Raw genomic sequence first — 17,299 nt, forward strand, 5'->3', positions numbered from 1 at the left:
AGTTCATTATATCATGTTGGACATTTTACAATAAATGTTTCCACAAAATTGAGTTTTAAAACTTTTTATTAAAGTTTGGAGAATATTCTGAACGTTTTCAAAATTTATCATACCACCATTTAAAATTATTCTCACAGTAAACAAGTAATTTGAGCTTTTTTTATTCCTTTAAATAAAAAATATTGATCAAATGGAAATATATTATTGACATTATTGCCATTTTCTACTGAAAGGCTGCTTGCTGTTTACTAAACAGATTTAGTGGCAAAAAACGTCAGGAGGTCAAGAGTCAGTTTATTATTAAATAACTAAACTCACAGAGATATTTGTGAAAATGTTTGGTTCTTATATTTAAAACTAAGACAATGAAACGTGGTAATGTTCAACAGGTTACATCTGCTAATCACTTACTAATAAATATCTTAGTTTTTTAACAGTGGTGACCCAGTAATGTACAAAAAAAAAAAGCAACCTACTGAACACAGAACCTGTTGGAACTCATGCCAGTTAATGGCTGATACTGATTCAAGTGCATGTCGCTGCTATTAGTCACTGGACAATTTAGTTTTAATTTTCTGTCAGAAAACCTGTGCAGCACATCCTGAAAAACGTTGTACTGTTGTGTAGTATCAGTTGAGTCTGAGTTTGCTTCTCTGGTTTAAACAAATCATTTTATTGTTACAGCTGATACAGACTTCAACACACCGTGTAGAAAACGGCAACAGTCCTGTTGCAGTCTGATCTGTTGGTTTATTTAGTCTTTGTTAGGCACTGCAGAGTAAATTGAATATAACTCCCGATGACCTGCAGTTGATTTTAAGTGACAAACCTGCTGCAGCCTAATTTAAGTGGATCTGATGACAGGGATAAAATTTGGGTCTGGAAGCTCATGAAAAACTCATGAACCGCTTTTGAATCTTTGACTCCAGACATGGATGTTTATTAATTGAAAAATTGGTGACGTATAAAAATCAAAGCTGTTACCAATACTTACTGAACAAGGGCAACAGGATATGAAAATTATTCAGTTGAAGTATTCATCATGAAGTGTTCATCTTGGGAACTGAGTTTGTTTAGTGCTGGGCTACAATTATAGCTTCATAATATTCACTAATCTCTGTTCGACATCTGGCTTGACCCTGATGTCGCACAAGATGAGACATAACAGAACAGTGCTGCTTTTTAAAGCTAAAACAGCTGAAAAACAGAACACGACAAACCTTTACCAGCAGTAGAAAAAGAACCCTGACTGCAGGAGTAACAACTATGACCTGCAAAGATCCAAAAAGGAATTAAAATCATTCAGAAGCTAAAAACACTCATGTCTATTGTCACTCATGCAGCCTGTTGGGTGTTATCTCTTTGGAAACAAGGGCTGGGGCCGGGATAACATTATATGACTAATTTTTGATAAACTTTTCCAAAAATATTCTTCATTATCCTTATATTTACTCATGAAAACAGAGACAACCATAAACTCTGATGTTAACATGCAGAACAGAGAGAGAACACCTGGCTCATGTGATCCTGCCTCACCTGTCCAGTTGTGACTCTGGTTCTTTGAATTTTTACAGCATCAAACAAACCAAAAGCTAAAATAAAAGAGTAGAAGAAAAGGGTACAGGTAAATAAACAGGTAATTAACAGAAATAAACATGACCTCTGATCTATTGATGAACCTATTGATCAGACTGTTCTGTTGTTGTTAGGGTTTCTGGTTACATCATCACATCAATTATGAAATCAGAGGCCAGATTCTGTGTGGATGTGGCTTAACAGGTCAGAGCCCAGGTCATCAGTGGGTGGGTCAGAGTTGAAAAAACGCTCAGCCTCCAGCTCCAGGAGTGAGGGCAGGTCAGCCCCCCCTGGCTCCATGTTGATTGGTTCTGTCAAGACAGGTGTGTACTGCACCAGTTGTTTCCCTGGACCAAACAGAGAGACAGGTGCATTTTTGCATGGGTCTAGAAAATGATAAAACTTGACGGAACAGAGAGGCAGGTGCATTTTTGCATGGGTCTAGAAACCTGATAATACGTTTCTGCGCTAAGAGAGCAGCACTCAACATCATTTACCTGTCTGTTGCTACATACAGCTGACATGTTGAGTTTCCATTGAATTTCCCATGAAAACTATGTTAGTGGGAAATAAACTAAACTAAACCAATTGGAATCAACGTTCATCACCAGGAGATTCTAATTTTCAGCCACTAAAAGTAAGCCAAACTACAAACTACAGTGAAGCCAGAGAGACAAATGTGTCAGCTCATTTTTAAACAGCTAGCAGTTACTTAAATTTTTATTTATTCATGTGTTACGCATTATGCCGACAATTCTGTTATATTTATGTTACATATAGTTATTTACATACATAGAGCAAATCAGCAGGAGGTGGTCACACCCTCTGTCACTGACTGTACACTGTGAGCATTAAACGAGTCTGTAAGTCAGAGCTATTCGGGTTTAACTGGCTCAAATTCAGCAGGACAAAACAAGTTCATTTCAGGACTGTGTTCCTTACCTGTGTTGTTGCTGCTTTCATCCCCTCCTTTAGGAGGGTCTTCAGACAGTAGCTGAAATTGACATCACAATGAGACAGGTGTAACTCATTTATCAACTCAGATACCTTTTTATTCAAATATGTATCTAATTAAACCCACCTCTATTAATATTCTGCACTTGATAAGTGGTCTGCATTTATACAGTGCTTTTCTACCCATTGGCACTCAAAGTGCTTTACACTGCTTCTTATTCAACCATTTGCACTCACAATCACACACACTCACACACTGATGGGGGGGCTGCTATGCAGCTGGCCAACACTCACCGGGAGCAACTAAGTTGGGGTTCAATATCTTGCACAAGGACACTTGACATATGACCGGAGGACGACTGGTCTACCTTCCTTCACCACAGTCGCAGGTGCCTTAGAGGCAAATAAAATCAGAGGATAACCTGAACATTGCATGAGTCCACGCCACGCTCTGTGTTGTCTTTGTAGTGGCTGTGTTTATGTCATTTGGCTGAGCTGTGCCGAATTTTAATCTGCATCGTACTTTATGACCATTGCCTCCCACTGAAAAAAAGATGACGTCTAAACTGAAAGTTTTAAAGGTTGGCTCCAAGAAAAAGGAAGATGCTGGTATGTATACTAGATGGAGACCTCTATCCTCCTTTATAGGAGCAAACTGGCGCCGACCCTAAGACCAAGAAGAAAGACAAAGACAAGGACAAGAAATTCATTTGGAACCATGGCATCACTTGCCCTCTAAAGAGAACACGGAAGAGAAGATTTAGGAAGACTGCAAAAAAGAAGTATATTGAATCCCGAGTGAAAAAGAGGTGAAGAGATTGCTGAGCACAGATGCTGATGCTGTCAGCGTTCCATGGGTAGTAGCAGAAGATGAGTCCAAAGAAGCAGACCAGCATGGCTCTCTGGCCAACCTGGACTCCTCACCAGGCACCTCTGGACACAAGATGGTTCATGGATCCTCTGCACAGCATGATGAAGTGTGGGAGATCTTTAGTGACATCAGCAGCTCCAGTGAGGATGAGGTGGACGAACAGGATGATCTGGTCTGACAGCTCTAAGACAAACTCAATGAGTCTGATTCTCGGCATAATGAAAGTGACAGAAACAAACACATAGTTATGGAGTATCAAGTGCAAATCAACATTAAGGCTAAGCTTCAGGACACCCGTGCCCATATAAGCAGCCAGAGAAGCTCATCATGAAAGTGGAAAACCAGGTCCTTAAAAAAAACGTTTCCAAGCCCTGTTGGATTAGATTATTCAGCAGGAGGAGCTGGGACCAGCTGGGACCAGCTCCCAGTTCAGATTCGGGAAGCAGACACCCTCTCTACTTTTAAGTCTAGGCTTAAAACCTTCCTATTTAATAAAGCATATAGTTAGTTATAGTTATGCTGCCATAGGCTTAGACTGCTGGGGGACCCATCCCGAGGCACTGAGCTCCTTTCCTCCTCTTGACCATCACTCCTATCCTCTCACCCCGCAACTGTCACCACTGTATGTCATTAACTCTGTGTGTTCTCTCCCGTAGTTGTCTTTGTCCTTCTCTGTCCCCCTCTCTGTCCCTTTCTGCAGGTGTCCCCGGCTTTAAAGCTGTGTGTCTTCCAGCGTGCAGCTACTGGTCCTACCAATCTGCCCGATGTTTTGTTGTTGCTTTTTCTTGCTCTGTTCTTTTCTCTCTCCCCTTTCCACTCACCCCAACCGGTCGAGGCAGATGGCCGTCCACCCTGAGCCTGGTTCTGCTGGAGGTTTCTTCCGTTAAAGGGAGTTTTTCCTCTACACTGTTGCCTATGGCTTTCTCCAGGGGGAATTGTTGGGTTCTCTCTATACATCTTTATAATCTTGACTTTATTCTGTAAAGTGCCCTGAGATGACTTTGTTGTGAATTGGCGCTATATAAATAAAGTTGAATTGAATTGAATTGACAAGTGACCACCAGGGGGCAGCCTCTTGTCATCTTTAGCCACATCCACACACACATACACATCATGAGGTTCCTCCTCAGGAGAGCCTTTATCCAGGGAGCAGGAAGTTTTTATTAGCTGACTTACTAAGACATACTTTTCTGATTATCATTTTCACACATTACAGGGTTTACTTTAAGAGAATGAATATTGTTTGTTTTCTTTGTCAACTTGAATCAAACTGATTTTTTATATCACTCACCTATGAACCTAATCATTCCCAACAGTACCTTATCACTCCCACCTGTAAGCTATTGCACCTGTTGTGCCTTATTATCATTTATCTGTATCTGTACCAGGGATGTGCAATATGCCCAAATACACACACACACACACACACACACACACAGACACAAATACCCCGATAGTTAATTTTATATCCCGTTAAAGATATATATCACAAAGGAGCATTTTCTGTTAACTCAATGAAATTTCTTACAATTTGAATTATATACTTGACCAAAAGGTACTTTCTCAGTAAGTAAAGGGTTAAATATTGCAAAACACAAACTATTTGTGTTTATTCTTTGCATATCTTGCTTATTGCCATGCCACTTCATGCCATAGTATCACTTATATTGTTTATACGCTTATACTGCTCCTGTTCTGAATTACTACACTGTGTGATACTCTCAGTCTCTTCTGTGTATGTTTGTGTTGCTACCCTGCTGCATTCACACCATGTGGAAGAAAGGCTTGCACTGCCTAAAAAGGGTGACTGGCAATGTAACAACTAAACAATAGATCATAATACAAAACAACAGACATTCACTGCACAATATTTATCGTTATATTGCACAACTCTAATCTGTACCTATCACTCCTTTATATGCTTTTATATATTTATAAAAGTAGTGCTTTTATTCTAAAAGTGGCTTAGAAAGTGCAGTGCAGAAAATTAAGAAGATGTATGGTAAGAGCATGAACTTACAGTGTCCAAACTGTCAAGGTCAAAGTCTCCAGACTGACAGGAAGAACTTAAAAACTAAACACACAGAAATAATAATGCATATATATAATACTGCATAATTCACACTGGATCACATATTGCTAGCATGCTGACTTTAACTGTAAGACTGACCTCGATGAGCGGCGATGTGTCAAAAGTAAAGGTTTGTGTGTTTAACATGTTCTGCAAATTTTCTAGACTGTTGTCAATACTGTCGATGTGATCAGACAGTTCAGACCTGACAAACGAGCAGGAGAGAGATAGACAAACATGATAAGATATTAATTCATCAGTTTAGTGATTTTCTGTATTCTCCTTCTTGGCAACAAACCAAATGTTTCTGACTTCCTGTAATTGGTTACTACTGCACAGTTTTAAACTAGACAAGCATGTCAGTAAACTGAGATTTTAAAAACTGCTCAGTAATACTCATGGGGGACTTTTTTCAGTGGTGGATGCATCCATGTGTTGTTCAGCTCCTGGACACTTTTCCCATTTACATGTTAGCAGAATACTTTCAGGGTTGCTTTAATTTTGCACCGTGACAAGAAGGAAAATACAAAACATCACAAGTTATATGTGAAACATTTATATTCTGTTAATAATAGATTTCAGTGATTTACTTGTCAGATTGTGTTGACAGGAAGCTCCAAACATCAGGTGAGACTCCTCCTGCAGGGGGAAGAGCACGGGGTCTGAAGGAAACACACGGATTATATTGGCACACTGTTCAATGAAACCCTTAAGAAACCACAACAATGATAGCAATACAGAAAGACAACATTTAAATGCTAAATACAATACTGAAGGGGTGAAGTGTAAAAGCCTCAACACAATGACAGAAATTGGTAAGCACAGGTGGGACAGGTGTTAGAACAGGTGGAGCAGGTTTAGAGAAAGATACCGTACAGTTATGGGGACATGTATTGGGCAGCCATTGGCTCAGGAAGAGCAGTAAAGAGCAGTTTTCTACTTGACTGAAACAGGTATAGGAGACTTACCTGTCAATACAGGCAATGGTCTGACATTTTGGCTGAGTTGTGGTGGGGCTGGTGGTGTGAACAGATGTAGGTGATTGGTTGGTTGGAGATTGTTGGGGAGGCCCAGAAGAGGCTGGGCTCATCACTACAATGGGAATGGCTAAAGAGGAGAGAGAATGAGAGGTAAGATCTAAACCAGGTGCGTGGTTGGTAGTAAATGGTAAATGGTCTGCACTTATATAGCGCTTTTCTACTCAAAGCTGCTTCTTATTCACCCATTCACACTCACAATCACACACACCGGTGGGGGAGCTGCTATGCAGCTGGCCAACACTCACCGGGAGCAACTAAGTTGGGGTTCAGTGTCTTGCTCAAGGACACTTCGACATGTGACTGGAGGAGCTGGGGATTGAACCAACAACTGTAAGATTGGTGGACAACCGCTCTACCTTCCTGCGCCACAGTTGCCCTCATAGTGGAGGTGGTAGTGGAGGTGTTGAACTGTGCTGAAGTGTTTACCTGTGCTGGGGGTGGGCATGTTGGATGCAGGCTGTGTCTCATCCTGCAGGATGGAGTTGATGAAAGTGGTAGGGGAGAAGGGCGTGTCCACAGGTGTAGCTCCACCCACCTCTTCCTCAGGACTGGATGGCTCCTCTTTGACGTTAGTTGACTGACTCTCTCTGCAGGTTAAAAAAAAACATTAGTGGCTACTAACCAACCAGCTGCTGAGTAGAGGAACCATAAGTGACAGCTGACTGGTTCTCACGCTGCGTCCATCCAATCACTAGCTATGACTTCAGTGTCGGGTGAGGCCACATCTGTGATATCAGAGATGATTGGTCCAGAGGTGACGGGCGTGTCAGCTGAGAACAGACTGGCCGAAGCCTGAGGAGAGGAGGAGATAGGTTAGAGAGGCAGGAACCACATATAGTGATGCTGGAAAATTTGTGAGCCACCTTAGAATTATTCCTGTTTCTGTTTCTGCAAAAGCATGGAAAAATATGTTTCTGTGTTAGCTTGCTAAATGTAAAAAGAACAATAAAAGTAAAAAGAATAAAACTGAGCAAATGATAATTATCAAGCACAATAATAAACATGCAAAAAGAATTCAGAACTTTTTAAATGTAAACAGTTAATTTTTTAACTGTTTACATTTACAGTTAGAATGTCCTAAACACACACGTCATTCTACTACAGAATCATTAAAACAGACAAAGCAGAGCAGGTTCACTGGTTGTGGTGCAAGTCCTACAGCAGCATTAGATAATCATTTATAGCTCTGTAGCACACTTCATTGTAAATCACCATAGCCGTGACATCTCAGTCATCATAAACATTTGAAGTTGATTATTGTCTTTTAGGGGGGAACAAGAAAGAAACTTTAGAAAGCGATGGGTTCAAATTAAAAGAGCACTGACAGGAAAACAATGGCCAGTACCAGTGTCTAGTCTGCGAGACTCCTAATACAAAGTCCGGGTATTGTGCGTGAACCTGTGGGTGGATAAAGCATGCTGCTGTATTCTGAATTTTTGGGAGGATTTAAAGCAAACAAATGCCCTTGTTGAAACAAATATCTGAGGTGGTGGACACAACCATTTTTTACTCAGAGCTTCAATGTATTGTAAACACTGTTTTCTGCAGCATATTTTTGTTATCATGTTAGAACCTACTGCAAGCAGAGTTTCCCCCTATGTCAGAACGCATCTCACTCAACCAGTCCCCTGCTGTGTGTTAAATGTGTGAAACAACAACTCATTCACTTAATATAATGGGGTGTTAGTCTGTGTAGTCTGAGTCTGTGTGTCGAGATGCCATCAGTGCCTTTACATGCACTTAAGTAACATGGTTACAATCGGTGCAGTCTTGGAAAGCTGATTTTTCATGTAACTGCGAGAGCTGGTTTCCAAAATGAGGGTAGAGGAGTAGGAAAACCTACTCAAGCCGATTTCTTCTGGAGAACAGAGCCTTCTCAGGCAAAGGCTGATCGAAAGGGAGCCCATTAATAGGGCGATGCCTTCTGTTTAAAACTAAGTCAAGCCTAAGACTGGCTGAAAATGAAACTAACACAAAGTGAGGTCAAATTATCTATTTCTCCATCACGGATTAAGAGTTCAGTTAGTTTTTGATTGTCAGCTCACTCTGACTGTTTTGTCCTCTCTCACTGCAGCTAGAACCTAATACAAGTGAGTCTGTTACCTGCTTGTGCTCCAACGAGAAGGGTCGGCTATATTTAGGGACAGAGTGGGCCGAGCTGGAGTCCAGCATCAGAGGACTGCAGATAAAACAAAACTGCATCAGCTGCAATATCACATAATAATAGCCTGCTTCTGAAAATCTGTTGCTTTTTAAAATGTTAAGCACCCCCCACCACTTACAGCTAGAAACTACAGCTACAAAAAAAGTTTAATTTCTTCTGGTTTAACCAGAGGTGCTTAGTGGAGGACATTTTACACTGTGCAGTACAGTGTGTCACATTTAAACTGTATTATCTAAAATATTTAGTGAAATATGAAGTACAATTAGCCGTAAATAGTGCAGAGCTTTGAACATCACTATCTGCTATACATTGTATTAGGATCAATAAACTGTGCAGTACTGTCTACAGCACCGAATGCAGTATGTATTAATATTGGCAGTGAACTTTGTGATTTTGTGTGCAGTACTGTATGCAGTATGTAAACTTGCATCTTCCTCTTGACTCCAAGAATCCTGTTGGTTTGGATGAGCGACACCAGAAACTGGATAAGCTGCAGAGAGACAGGTTATAGTTAGTTCAGGTGCATGCTAAGCTATCATGCTAACTGATACATATTGGCTGATACATGACCACCTGCTGACAAACTTAGATTTAAATACAGTCAGGTTCGTATATATTTGGACAGAACCACAGTTTTCATCGTTTTACCACTGTATGCCACCACAGTGGATATGAAAAGAAACAATAAAGAAATGCTTAAATGTCAGCAATTAAAAAATTGGTTTACAATATTGGATGAACTGTGTAAGAACTACAATGAATGACAGAATATTATTTCCCTGGGAAAGTGAAAACCCCTTTAAAACAGTTGGAATGATCAAAAATAGCATCAAGAAAGGTCAGTATGTTGTGTCAATTTCAACAATCAAGAGAAGAGAGTTTATCACAACGTTAAAAACATTTGGTTAGTCTCAATAATGGGAAGACCAGATTAGTTTTCCAAATAAATGTAACAAGTTTGTAGTGTTCTTGAATAACTTTCTCTAGACAGATAAGACCAAGATCAACGAAGTCAAAATGTGAATATAAGTGTTATGCTGATGATACCCAGCTATATTTATCTATGGAACCAGATGAAAATAATCAGTTAATAAAGCTTCAAGCATGCCTACAAGACATAAAGGCCTGGATGTCCCACAATTTTTTACTTTTAAACTCAGACAAAACTGAAGTCATAGTATTTGGGCCCAAAAATTTCAGAGATATGATGTCCAACCATATTGTTACTCTAGATGGCATAAGTCTGGCCTCCAGTACTACTGCAAGGAACCTTGGGAGTTATTTTTGATCAGGATTTGTCATTTAACTCACATATAAAACAAATCTCTAGAACAGCCTTCTTCCACCTACAGAACATTGCCAAAATAAGGAGCATCCTGTCTCAAAGTGATGCCGAAAAACTGGTCCATGCATTTGTTACCTCTAGGTTCGACTACTGTAATTCCCTACTTTCAGGATTCCCCAGTAACTCCCTAAAGAGCCTGCAATTAATCCAAAATGCTGCAGCAAGAGTGCTGACTGGAACTAGCAAGAGAGATCATATTTCACCTTCACTAGCTTCTCTCCATTGGCTTCCCATTAAATTTAGAATAGAATTTAACACCCTGCTTCTTACATATAAAGCTCTGAATGGTCAGGCTCCATCATATATAGAAGACCTCATAGCACCATATCATCCCAGTAGACCACTTCGCTCTCAGAATGGAGGCCTACTTGTGGTTCCCAGAATTTCCAAAGGTAGAATGGGAGGTAGACCCTTTAGCTATCAAGCTCCTGTCTTGTGGAACCAGCTCCCAGTTCAGATTCGGGAAGCAGACACCCTCTCTACTTTTAAGTCTAGGCTTAAAACCTTCCTCTTTAATAAAACATATAGTTAGTTATAGTTATGCTGCCATAGGCTTAGACTGCTGGGGGACCCACCCCCCGATGCACTGAGCTCCTTTCCTCCTCTTGACCATCTCTCTTCTTCTCTCACCCTGCAATTGTCACCACTGTATGTCATTAACTCTGTGTGTTCTCTCCCGTAGTTGTCTTTGTCCTTCTCTGTCCCCGTCTCTCTGTCCCTTTCTGCAGGTGTCCTCCGGCTTTGAAGCTGTGTGTCTTCCAGCGTGCAGCTACTGGTCCTACCAATCTGCCCGATGTTTTGTTGTTGCTTTTTCTTGCTCTGTTCTTTTCTCTCTCCCCTTTCCACTCACACCAACCGTTCGAGGCAGATGGCCGTCCACCCTGAGCCTGGTTCTGCTGGAGGTTTCTTCTGTTAAAGGGAGTTTTTCCTCTCCACTGTTGCCTATGGCTTGCTCCAGGGGGAATTGTTGGGTTCTCTTTATAATCTTGACTTTATTCCGTAAAGTGCCCTGAGATGACTTTGTTGTGAATTGGCGCTACATAAATAAAGTTGAATTGAAAATTGAATAGAAAAGAAGATGCATGAGCATCTGTAAAGGATGGTGAAGGTGGTGTTGTAGGCAAGTAAAAATGGAACTGGTTCTTTATATTTACTGTTGTCATCATCAAGGCAGTGGCCAAGTCCGTTGTGGAAACTGGTTATATTATGCTCTCATTAGTCTGTGTCTCTAACATGTTTCCATTGTGTTTCTACTGTAACACTAGAAACCAGACTGCGTAGGTCACGTAGGTCATGTTTGTACCTTGTTGACGACTTTCTGCTGCTGAGCGTGTCTCTGTCTCAGACTTGCCATCTCCCTCCACAGAGCCTCATTCTCACTGAAAAAGACACATGGTTAGTGATGTGGATGTGGTGTATCCCTAATGCTGCCAGCTGGTCTACAGGAGAAATGTGCAGGGTCAAGAATCTCGCTGAGTCTGGACTACAGGGGGACTGGGTTTGGTCTTACTGTTTCATGGCAATAATCCTTGAGTCAATGGTCTCCTGTTTTCCCTTCATCATCTGGACATCGTTCAGGATCTTGTGGACTTCGTCTGCTGAGATCTTCACCTCTTCCTGACGCACGGAGGACACCTGGACCAATCACAGCACAGAGACAACATTACTATGGAGACCAGTAACAGACACGGCAGCCCAAAGTTTATAAGTATATTCATATGTGTACAAATGGGGTGTAATTTGTAACCTGCAATACGTTCATGATACTGAGGAAAAGTGGTTCCAGGGTTTGAATCCTATATAAATACATTTTTAGGTTGAGGCTGCAGTGCAGATGTGTTTTGTTTTTGTTTTCTCAATCAAACCAGAATAAAGCTGAGCAAGTTAATCTGAATCAGAACTAGCTTATTGGCCAAGTAGTCTTCCCATTCAAAATATTTGACTCCCGTTTCTAGTGGCTCTCATCATACTCACACATAGTAAAAAGGAAGATTCATGGCAAAAGATGTGAAAGGATTAAGTTGAAACAGTTTGAAAGGAGATAATTCAACTATGTGTTTATTATAAATGTCAACGTGGGTGACAGAGTCATACTGGAATGCATGTCCTGGCCCCTCAATAATTTTATATAGCATGGAATTAGAACAGTTGAACCACCTCTTATATTTCCCTCGAAATCAGTAATGTATCTCTCTATCTATCTATCTATCTATCTATCTATGGTAAATGGTCTGCACTTATATAGCACTTTTCTATTGGCACTCAAAGTGCTTTACACTGCTTCTTATTCACCCATTCACACTCACAATCACACACACACACATGGGTATGAGTGTGTGGGTACACAACTGCTCTATCTTCCTGCGCCACAGAAATCTATCCATCTATCTGTCTGTCTATCTATCTATCCATCTAGCAATCTATCTATCTATCCGTCCATCTATCTATAATACTCTCCAGTTCAAATTCCACAAAAGTGGTTTCAAGGTTTTGTCTTCACTGCTAACAACTTTCTGTTCATCTGACTGTTACCAGTCATTTAGGAACCTGTACAAGAAACCCAGGTTAAGTGAAGCTTACATAAGCAAGACACTTAACGAGTTTGCTTTCAATTAATAGCAATTAATTACTAAAGTAAATATTGATATCAGATGGCAGCATAAGAATAATCTTTGCAAACAAAAATACTGACACTATTTTTTGTTTTTTTCCCCACCACTATTACAGAATTGTTTACATGTTTGTTACATGGACATACATTGGTGACTTTGCGTTTAATGTTCTCCAGCAGGTGTTCTTGCCCTCTGATGAAGAATGGATGCTGGAACTCTGTGTCATCTCGTTCTGGTTTCACCAAACCACCCTGCTCAATGTGGACCACCTTCCGGAATCCATCTGTACAGAATACAATTCACAAAGAGAATATCGTTTATAAAACAGTAGATTTAACATGAACTGGTACACCTTAGATCAGGGTTCTCAATTTCAGTCTTCAGGAAATCCTACCCTGCTTCTTTTACACCTTTTGTAATTACCTGGGTGAGGTGTGTTGAATGAAAAGGAAGCTTGAAGTTTCTAATTCACTTTTTATTCTCTCACTCTGCCCTCCTCTAATGAAATCCTTCAGCTTCTGACTGGCTGAACAGCCTTGATCCAGGTATATACCAGCAGGTAGGACAAGAATAGTTGGAAAACAAGCAGGGCAGGGGTCCTTAAAAAGTAGAATTGAGAACCCATGCTTTAATCTCACACTTCATGTGTCGGGAGTTAATCCTTAAAGGTAAAGCGAAACAGTAGCCCCACTCCCAATATTAGATGAAAAAACAGTTTTTTAAATAACTCTTCCACTCCTGCTGATCTGACCTGATATCAGTTTTTGGTACTCACACATGTTGAGCTGCCGGATGAAGCTTGCCATGTTGTTGTGTTTGAAGAACTTTGGCAGAACCTCTTTGGAGAACCGACCCTGATCAAAAACATGGAAGCTGGTTCCATTCTGACCAGGACACAAAAAAACAGGACATTAATACGCTGAATTTTAAACCAAACTGCGATCTGTGGCTCAAAGGACTGCCGAAGAAAATTATCTGGAACTACAGTCTTTCAGACTGAACAAGGTTTCCTAATTAACCTCCTCTAATTCAAGTAGTGATTCTCAAAATCAAGATCTAATTTTTGAAGCTACACAAAAATGTGTCAATGACAGTGACTGCATCTCTAGCTGCAGCTTATAAAAACTACTGATTTCCTATTTTTGTTATAAGAACTTAGCCTTTTTTTTTTTCAAAATTAAAGTATAATTGAGTAAATTTTCTCATGCATTTATTTTTGTTGTAACCCAGAATATATCATTTGGAATATGCTACTCACTGCAAACATCTGTACATCATCTACACAACCACTCTGCTTATCAGCTGAGTTAGACAAAACACATTGGTCTCAGACAAATCTTCAGGTTATAATACAGACAGCAAAATAAATGAATTTGGAGGTAATATTCATGCTGCATTAGAGTGGGTTTTTTCTAAGAGGAATTCTGCATCTCCTCCACAGACACCTTAATTCTATGTTGTGGTAGAACCAAACAGTTAAAATACACATGGAACTGCAAGGAACCTGTTCACCTACTAAAATCAAGCCTTTGTATTATTATTCTAGCTGCTCTACTAAATACATCCTCTTGTGTTAAGAGTTCTGCTGAGCTCAGCATAAAACTGGTCACACAGAAATCAAAACTACACATACATGTACGAATACACAAATGGTTTTAACTTCCAGGTCACAACAAAAGCTAACTAAATAAAAGCACAGCAAGAAAGAAATTGTCAACAAACATATTTTAATTCTTACTCCACAAATAAAGACATCAAATTTGGATAACAGCTCATTTTATTTTTCATTTTAGTATTAGAATAAAGAGCAAAAAAATTAGCTGTTTGGTGTTTAAGGTTACCTTACTTCTAAAAGAGGTTAAACATGATTGAGTTTTGTGATTTTAAAATAAAACTCTGCAGAGTAAACAATTCTTAACTGCTGACATACATTTTTAAAAAAAGATGAGACAATTTTAGAAGTCTGACAACCTGAGAAAATGTTAAATATTGTTAGAAAATACTGACCCGAACCGTTCTGGTAACACGTTCAGAACTGGACTGGACTGTGAACTGTACGGTGATAACTATCCACCGTCTCTAACTAAAAAAATGCTTAAATTCACTCTGCTGTGTTATTAAATTAACCACAGTTCAGGTAAATGAAAACTTTTGTTTGTTTTAATTTAAACTAGTTCCCCAGGGTCAGTGATTCCTCTCGGTCGGTCTAGCTACAAGCTGAACTGTCCCTGGGCAAGAAGCTGAACCCCTGAGTTGTTCCTAGTGTCTGCTGCTTAATTGTACCTCGCTTAGGATAAAAGCGTCTGTAAATGACTAATTTTAATTGTAAAGACTAAATACTTATCTCTAGCCTCAACCCCCCAAAATATTATTGTCTCAATAACAGACACTGAGAATTATTGGTTAATTCTAGTCAAATTAAGGTTCTGTAGTATCAGTTTGTTTATCGCATTAGCAGTTAGCATGTCAGTTCAGAAGGTAACATTTCTAAAGGTTACAGTTAGCATCAAGTGTCTCGACTGGGCTAAATGCAGACAAGCGAGTACCGGGCTCCAGCAGATGAGTGGGTCTGTGTCCGGATCCTCCACTAGTGTCCACAGTTTGGTGAGGAAGGCTGGGACGTTCCCTCCGCTTAGCACCGCCCCTCCTCCTCCGCCGGGATACTCCATGAAAGGTACAAAATCAAACGCACCAGATTATCACACTGCTGCTAATCGGGACTAACAATGCTAACGGCTAGCAACGCCCGCTGAAGAAGATCAACAAACTAAAGAATAAACCGCGACAAGGAGCCGAACTGTAGTCTATTCTGGATCAAACAGCACTCGGTTCTTATGCTGAACTCTATCGGTCGATAGACAGTTTGATAAAGTTTATTTCTGCTCAAAGTTTGCGGAGCAAAACCACAACAAATCCACCAGAGCAACAGCCTACTGCGTAGCTAGCTGGCTGTCGCCTTCTGTTGACGTCAGTAGGAACGTAACGTGGACGTTTGGTCGCGTTGTGATGCAAAGCATTAGTGATCTGGATTATGTCTAATTTAAATTTAATTTACATAATATATAATAAACTGGGGCAGTTTATTATCTAATTTTTATTTTGCAATACGGTTCTCTTATGCTACTTTACACATCATTGTGTTTTTAAACCATATTCTGTTCTTTCAGACAATCAGCATACAGCCTGCTGCAAGACAGAGAACTCTACCGCAACTAAGTGGATAAGCCTGGGGTCACTGCGAGGACCAGTTTTTTTTGTGCCTTCATCTAACCCTGTCTTCTGTATCCTCTTCTCTCACACCAACTAACTTCATGTCGTCTCTCACTACATCCATAAATCTCCTCTTTGGTCTTACTTTAGACCTCCTGACTGGAAGCTCCAACCTCAGCATTCTCTACCAATATAATCACAGTCTCTTCTCTGAACATGTCCAAACCATCTCAATCTGGCCTCTCTGACTTTATCTCCAAAATATCTAACATGAGCTGTCCCTCAGATGTACTCATTCCTGATCCTGTCTATCCTCGTCACTCTCAAAGAGAACTTCAACATCTTTAGCTCTGCTACCTCCAGCTCTGCCTCCTGTCTTTTCTTCAGTGCCACTGTCTCTAAACCGAACAACAACACCTTTAACTTTCATTCTGGCTGATACTCTTTTATCACACAACCTGACACTTTTCTCCACCCATTCTAACCTGCTTGCAATCGCCTCTTCACCTCTTTTCCACACTCTCCATTGCTCTGAACCATTGACTCTAAGTAATTAAAGTCCTACACTTTTTTCACCTCTGCTACCTGTAACCTCAGTGTTCCACTTGGGTCCCTCTCATTCACACACATCTATTCTGTCACATCTGTGGCTTTCTTTAAGTCAGGTTATGGCTTTCTTTTAACCACTCAGCTCAGCAGCTGAACTTACCTAAAAGCACCAAGGAATGACTCAATGCAAATCAACCTTACAGAACATACACACAGTGGTCAGGAATCTAATTAGCAAGTATCTGAGACTACTTGTCCCCTATCTGTTTCCTGGTGGGACAGCTTCCTGATGAAGCTCTGGTCTAAAGACAGTGCAGACAGGTCTGCTGAGGTGCAAATGTATCATTTGGTCACCATAAACAGACATTTTGCATTTGAAGGAAGACTTCTCTCACACATCCCCCCTTTTTATCCTTCTATTATAAATAAACATGGTCAGGATTCGTCAAGAATAAGCAAAAGTAGGAAAAGTTCATCAGAAGTGTTAAGTCACAAGGATTTTTAAAACATTTCATCATCCTGTTCCCACAATTATGTTCAATTCAATTCAATAGTAAAGATGTGTAGAGGAAAAGGGCATCCAACAAATCCCCCTTGAGCCAACCCTCATCCTGTGCACAGGGAAAAAGGCAACACCCACACAGTGTCAGTGCAATAATGCCTATAACAACATATGTTAAGAGTGATAGGGTATAAGCCTTCCATCTCCAAAACACAATGTCAAATCAGCCCCAGGTGTCATCATAGCCAGAATAGAATGTCTTTTCAGGTCATGTAGCAGTGACCCCAGTCCCTCCAGCCCCCATCTAGGTTGTTTGAAATGAAGGTGCAACATATGTTTTCCAATATTGGTGCAGACTCTTCCCTTGTCAGCAGGCAACATGTCAGTTGCCATTCTGTTCTCCCAT

At 40.3% G+C, this 17,299-nt stretch overlaps 1 protein-coding gene and 1 pseudogene across 2 annotated transcripts; one reads left to right on the top strand and one right to left on the bottom strand.

Annotated features, from left to right (window-relative positions):
* Positions 1-48: 48 nt before the first annotated feature.
* On the bottom strand, positions 49-15,586 carry hsf1 (heat shock transcription factor 1). 2 transcript variants are annotated; one of them, XR_010911973.1, is made up of 16 exons: positions 15,179-15,586; positions 13,408-13,516; positions 12,779-12,915; positions 11,531-11,655; positions 11,324-11,399; positions 9,104-9,165; positions 8,615-8,690; positions 7,185-7,303; positions 6,938-7,098; positions 6,440-6,578; positions 6,062-6,133; positions 5,571-5,676; positions 5,421-5,474; positions 2,824-2,922; positions 2,518-2,569; positions 1,835-1,922 (listed from the first exon to the last, which is right to left on the bottom strand). XR_010911973.1 is itself a non-coding variant. In XM_067489233.1 (15 exons), exons 1-15 carry the CDS (start codon positions 15,299-15,301, stop codon positions 1,744-1,746), a joined length of 1,590 nt encoding a protein of 529 aa, XP_067345334.1. In that variant the 5' UTR covers positions 15,302-15,586; the 3' UTR covers positions 49-1,743. The 2 variants fall into 2 exon arrangements, 1 of the variants encoding a protein (XP_067345334.1); XM_067489233.1 differs by lacking the exon at positions 2,824-2,922 and having other exon boundaries at positions 49-1,922.
* On the top strand, positions 3,133-3,983 carry LOC137130323 (transcription initiation factor TFIID subunit 7-like; annotated as a pseudogene).
* Positions 15,587-17,299: the final 1,713 nt, after the last annotated feature.

The sequence above is a fragment of the Channa argus genome, chromosome 1 (assembly GCF_033026475.1).
Source record: "Channa argus isolate prfri chromosome 1, Channa argus male v1.0, whole genome shotgun sequence".
Classification (NCBI taxonomy): Eukaryota; Metazoa; Chordata; class Actinopteri; order Anabantiformes; family Channidae; genus Channa; species Channa argus.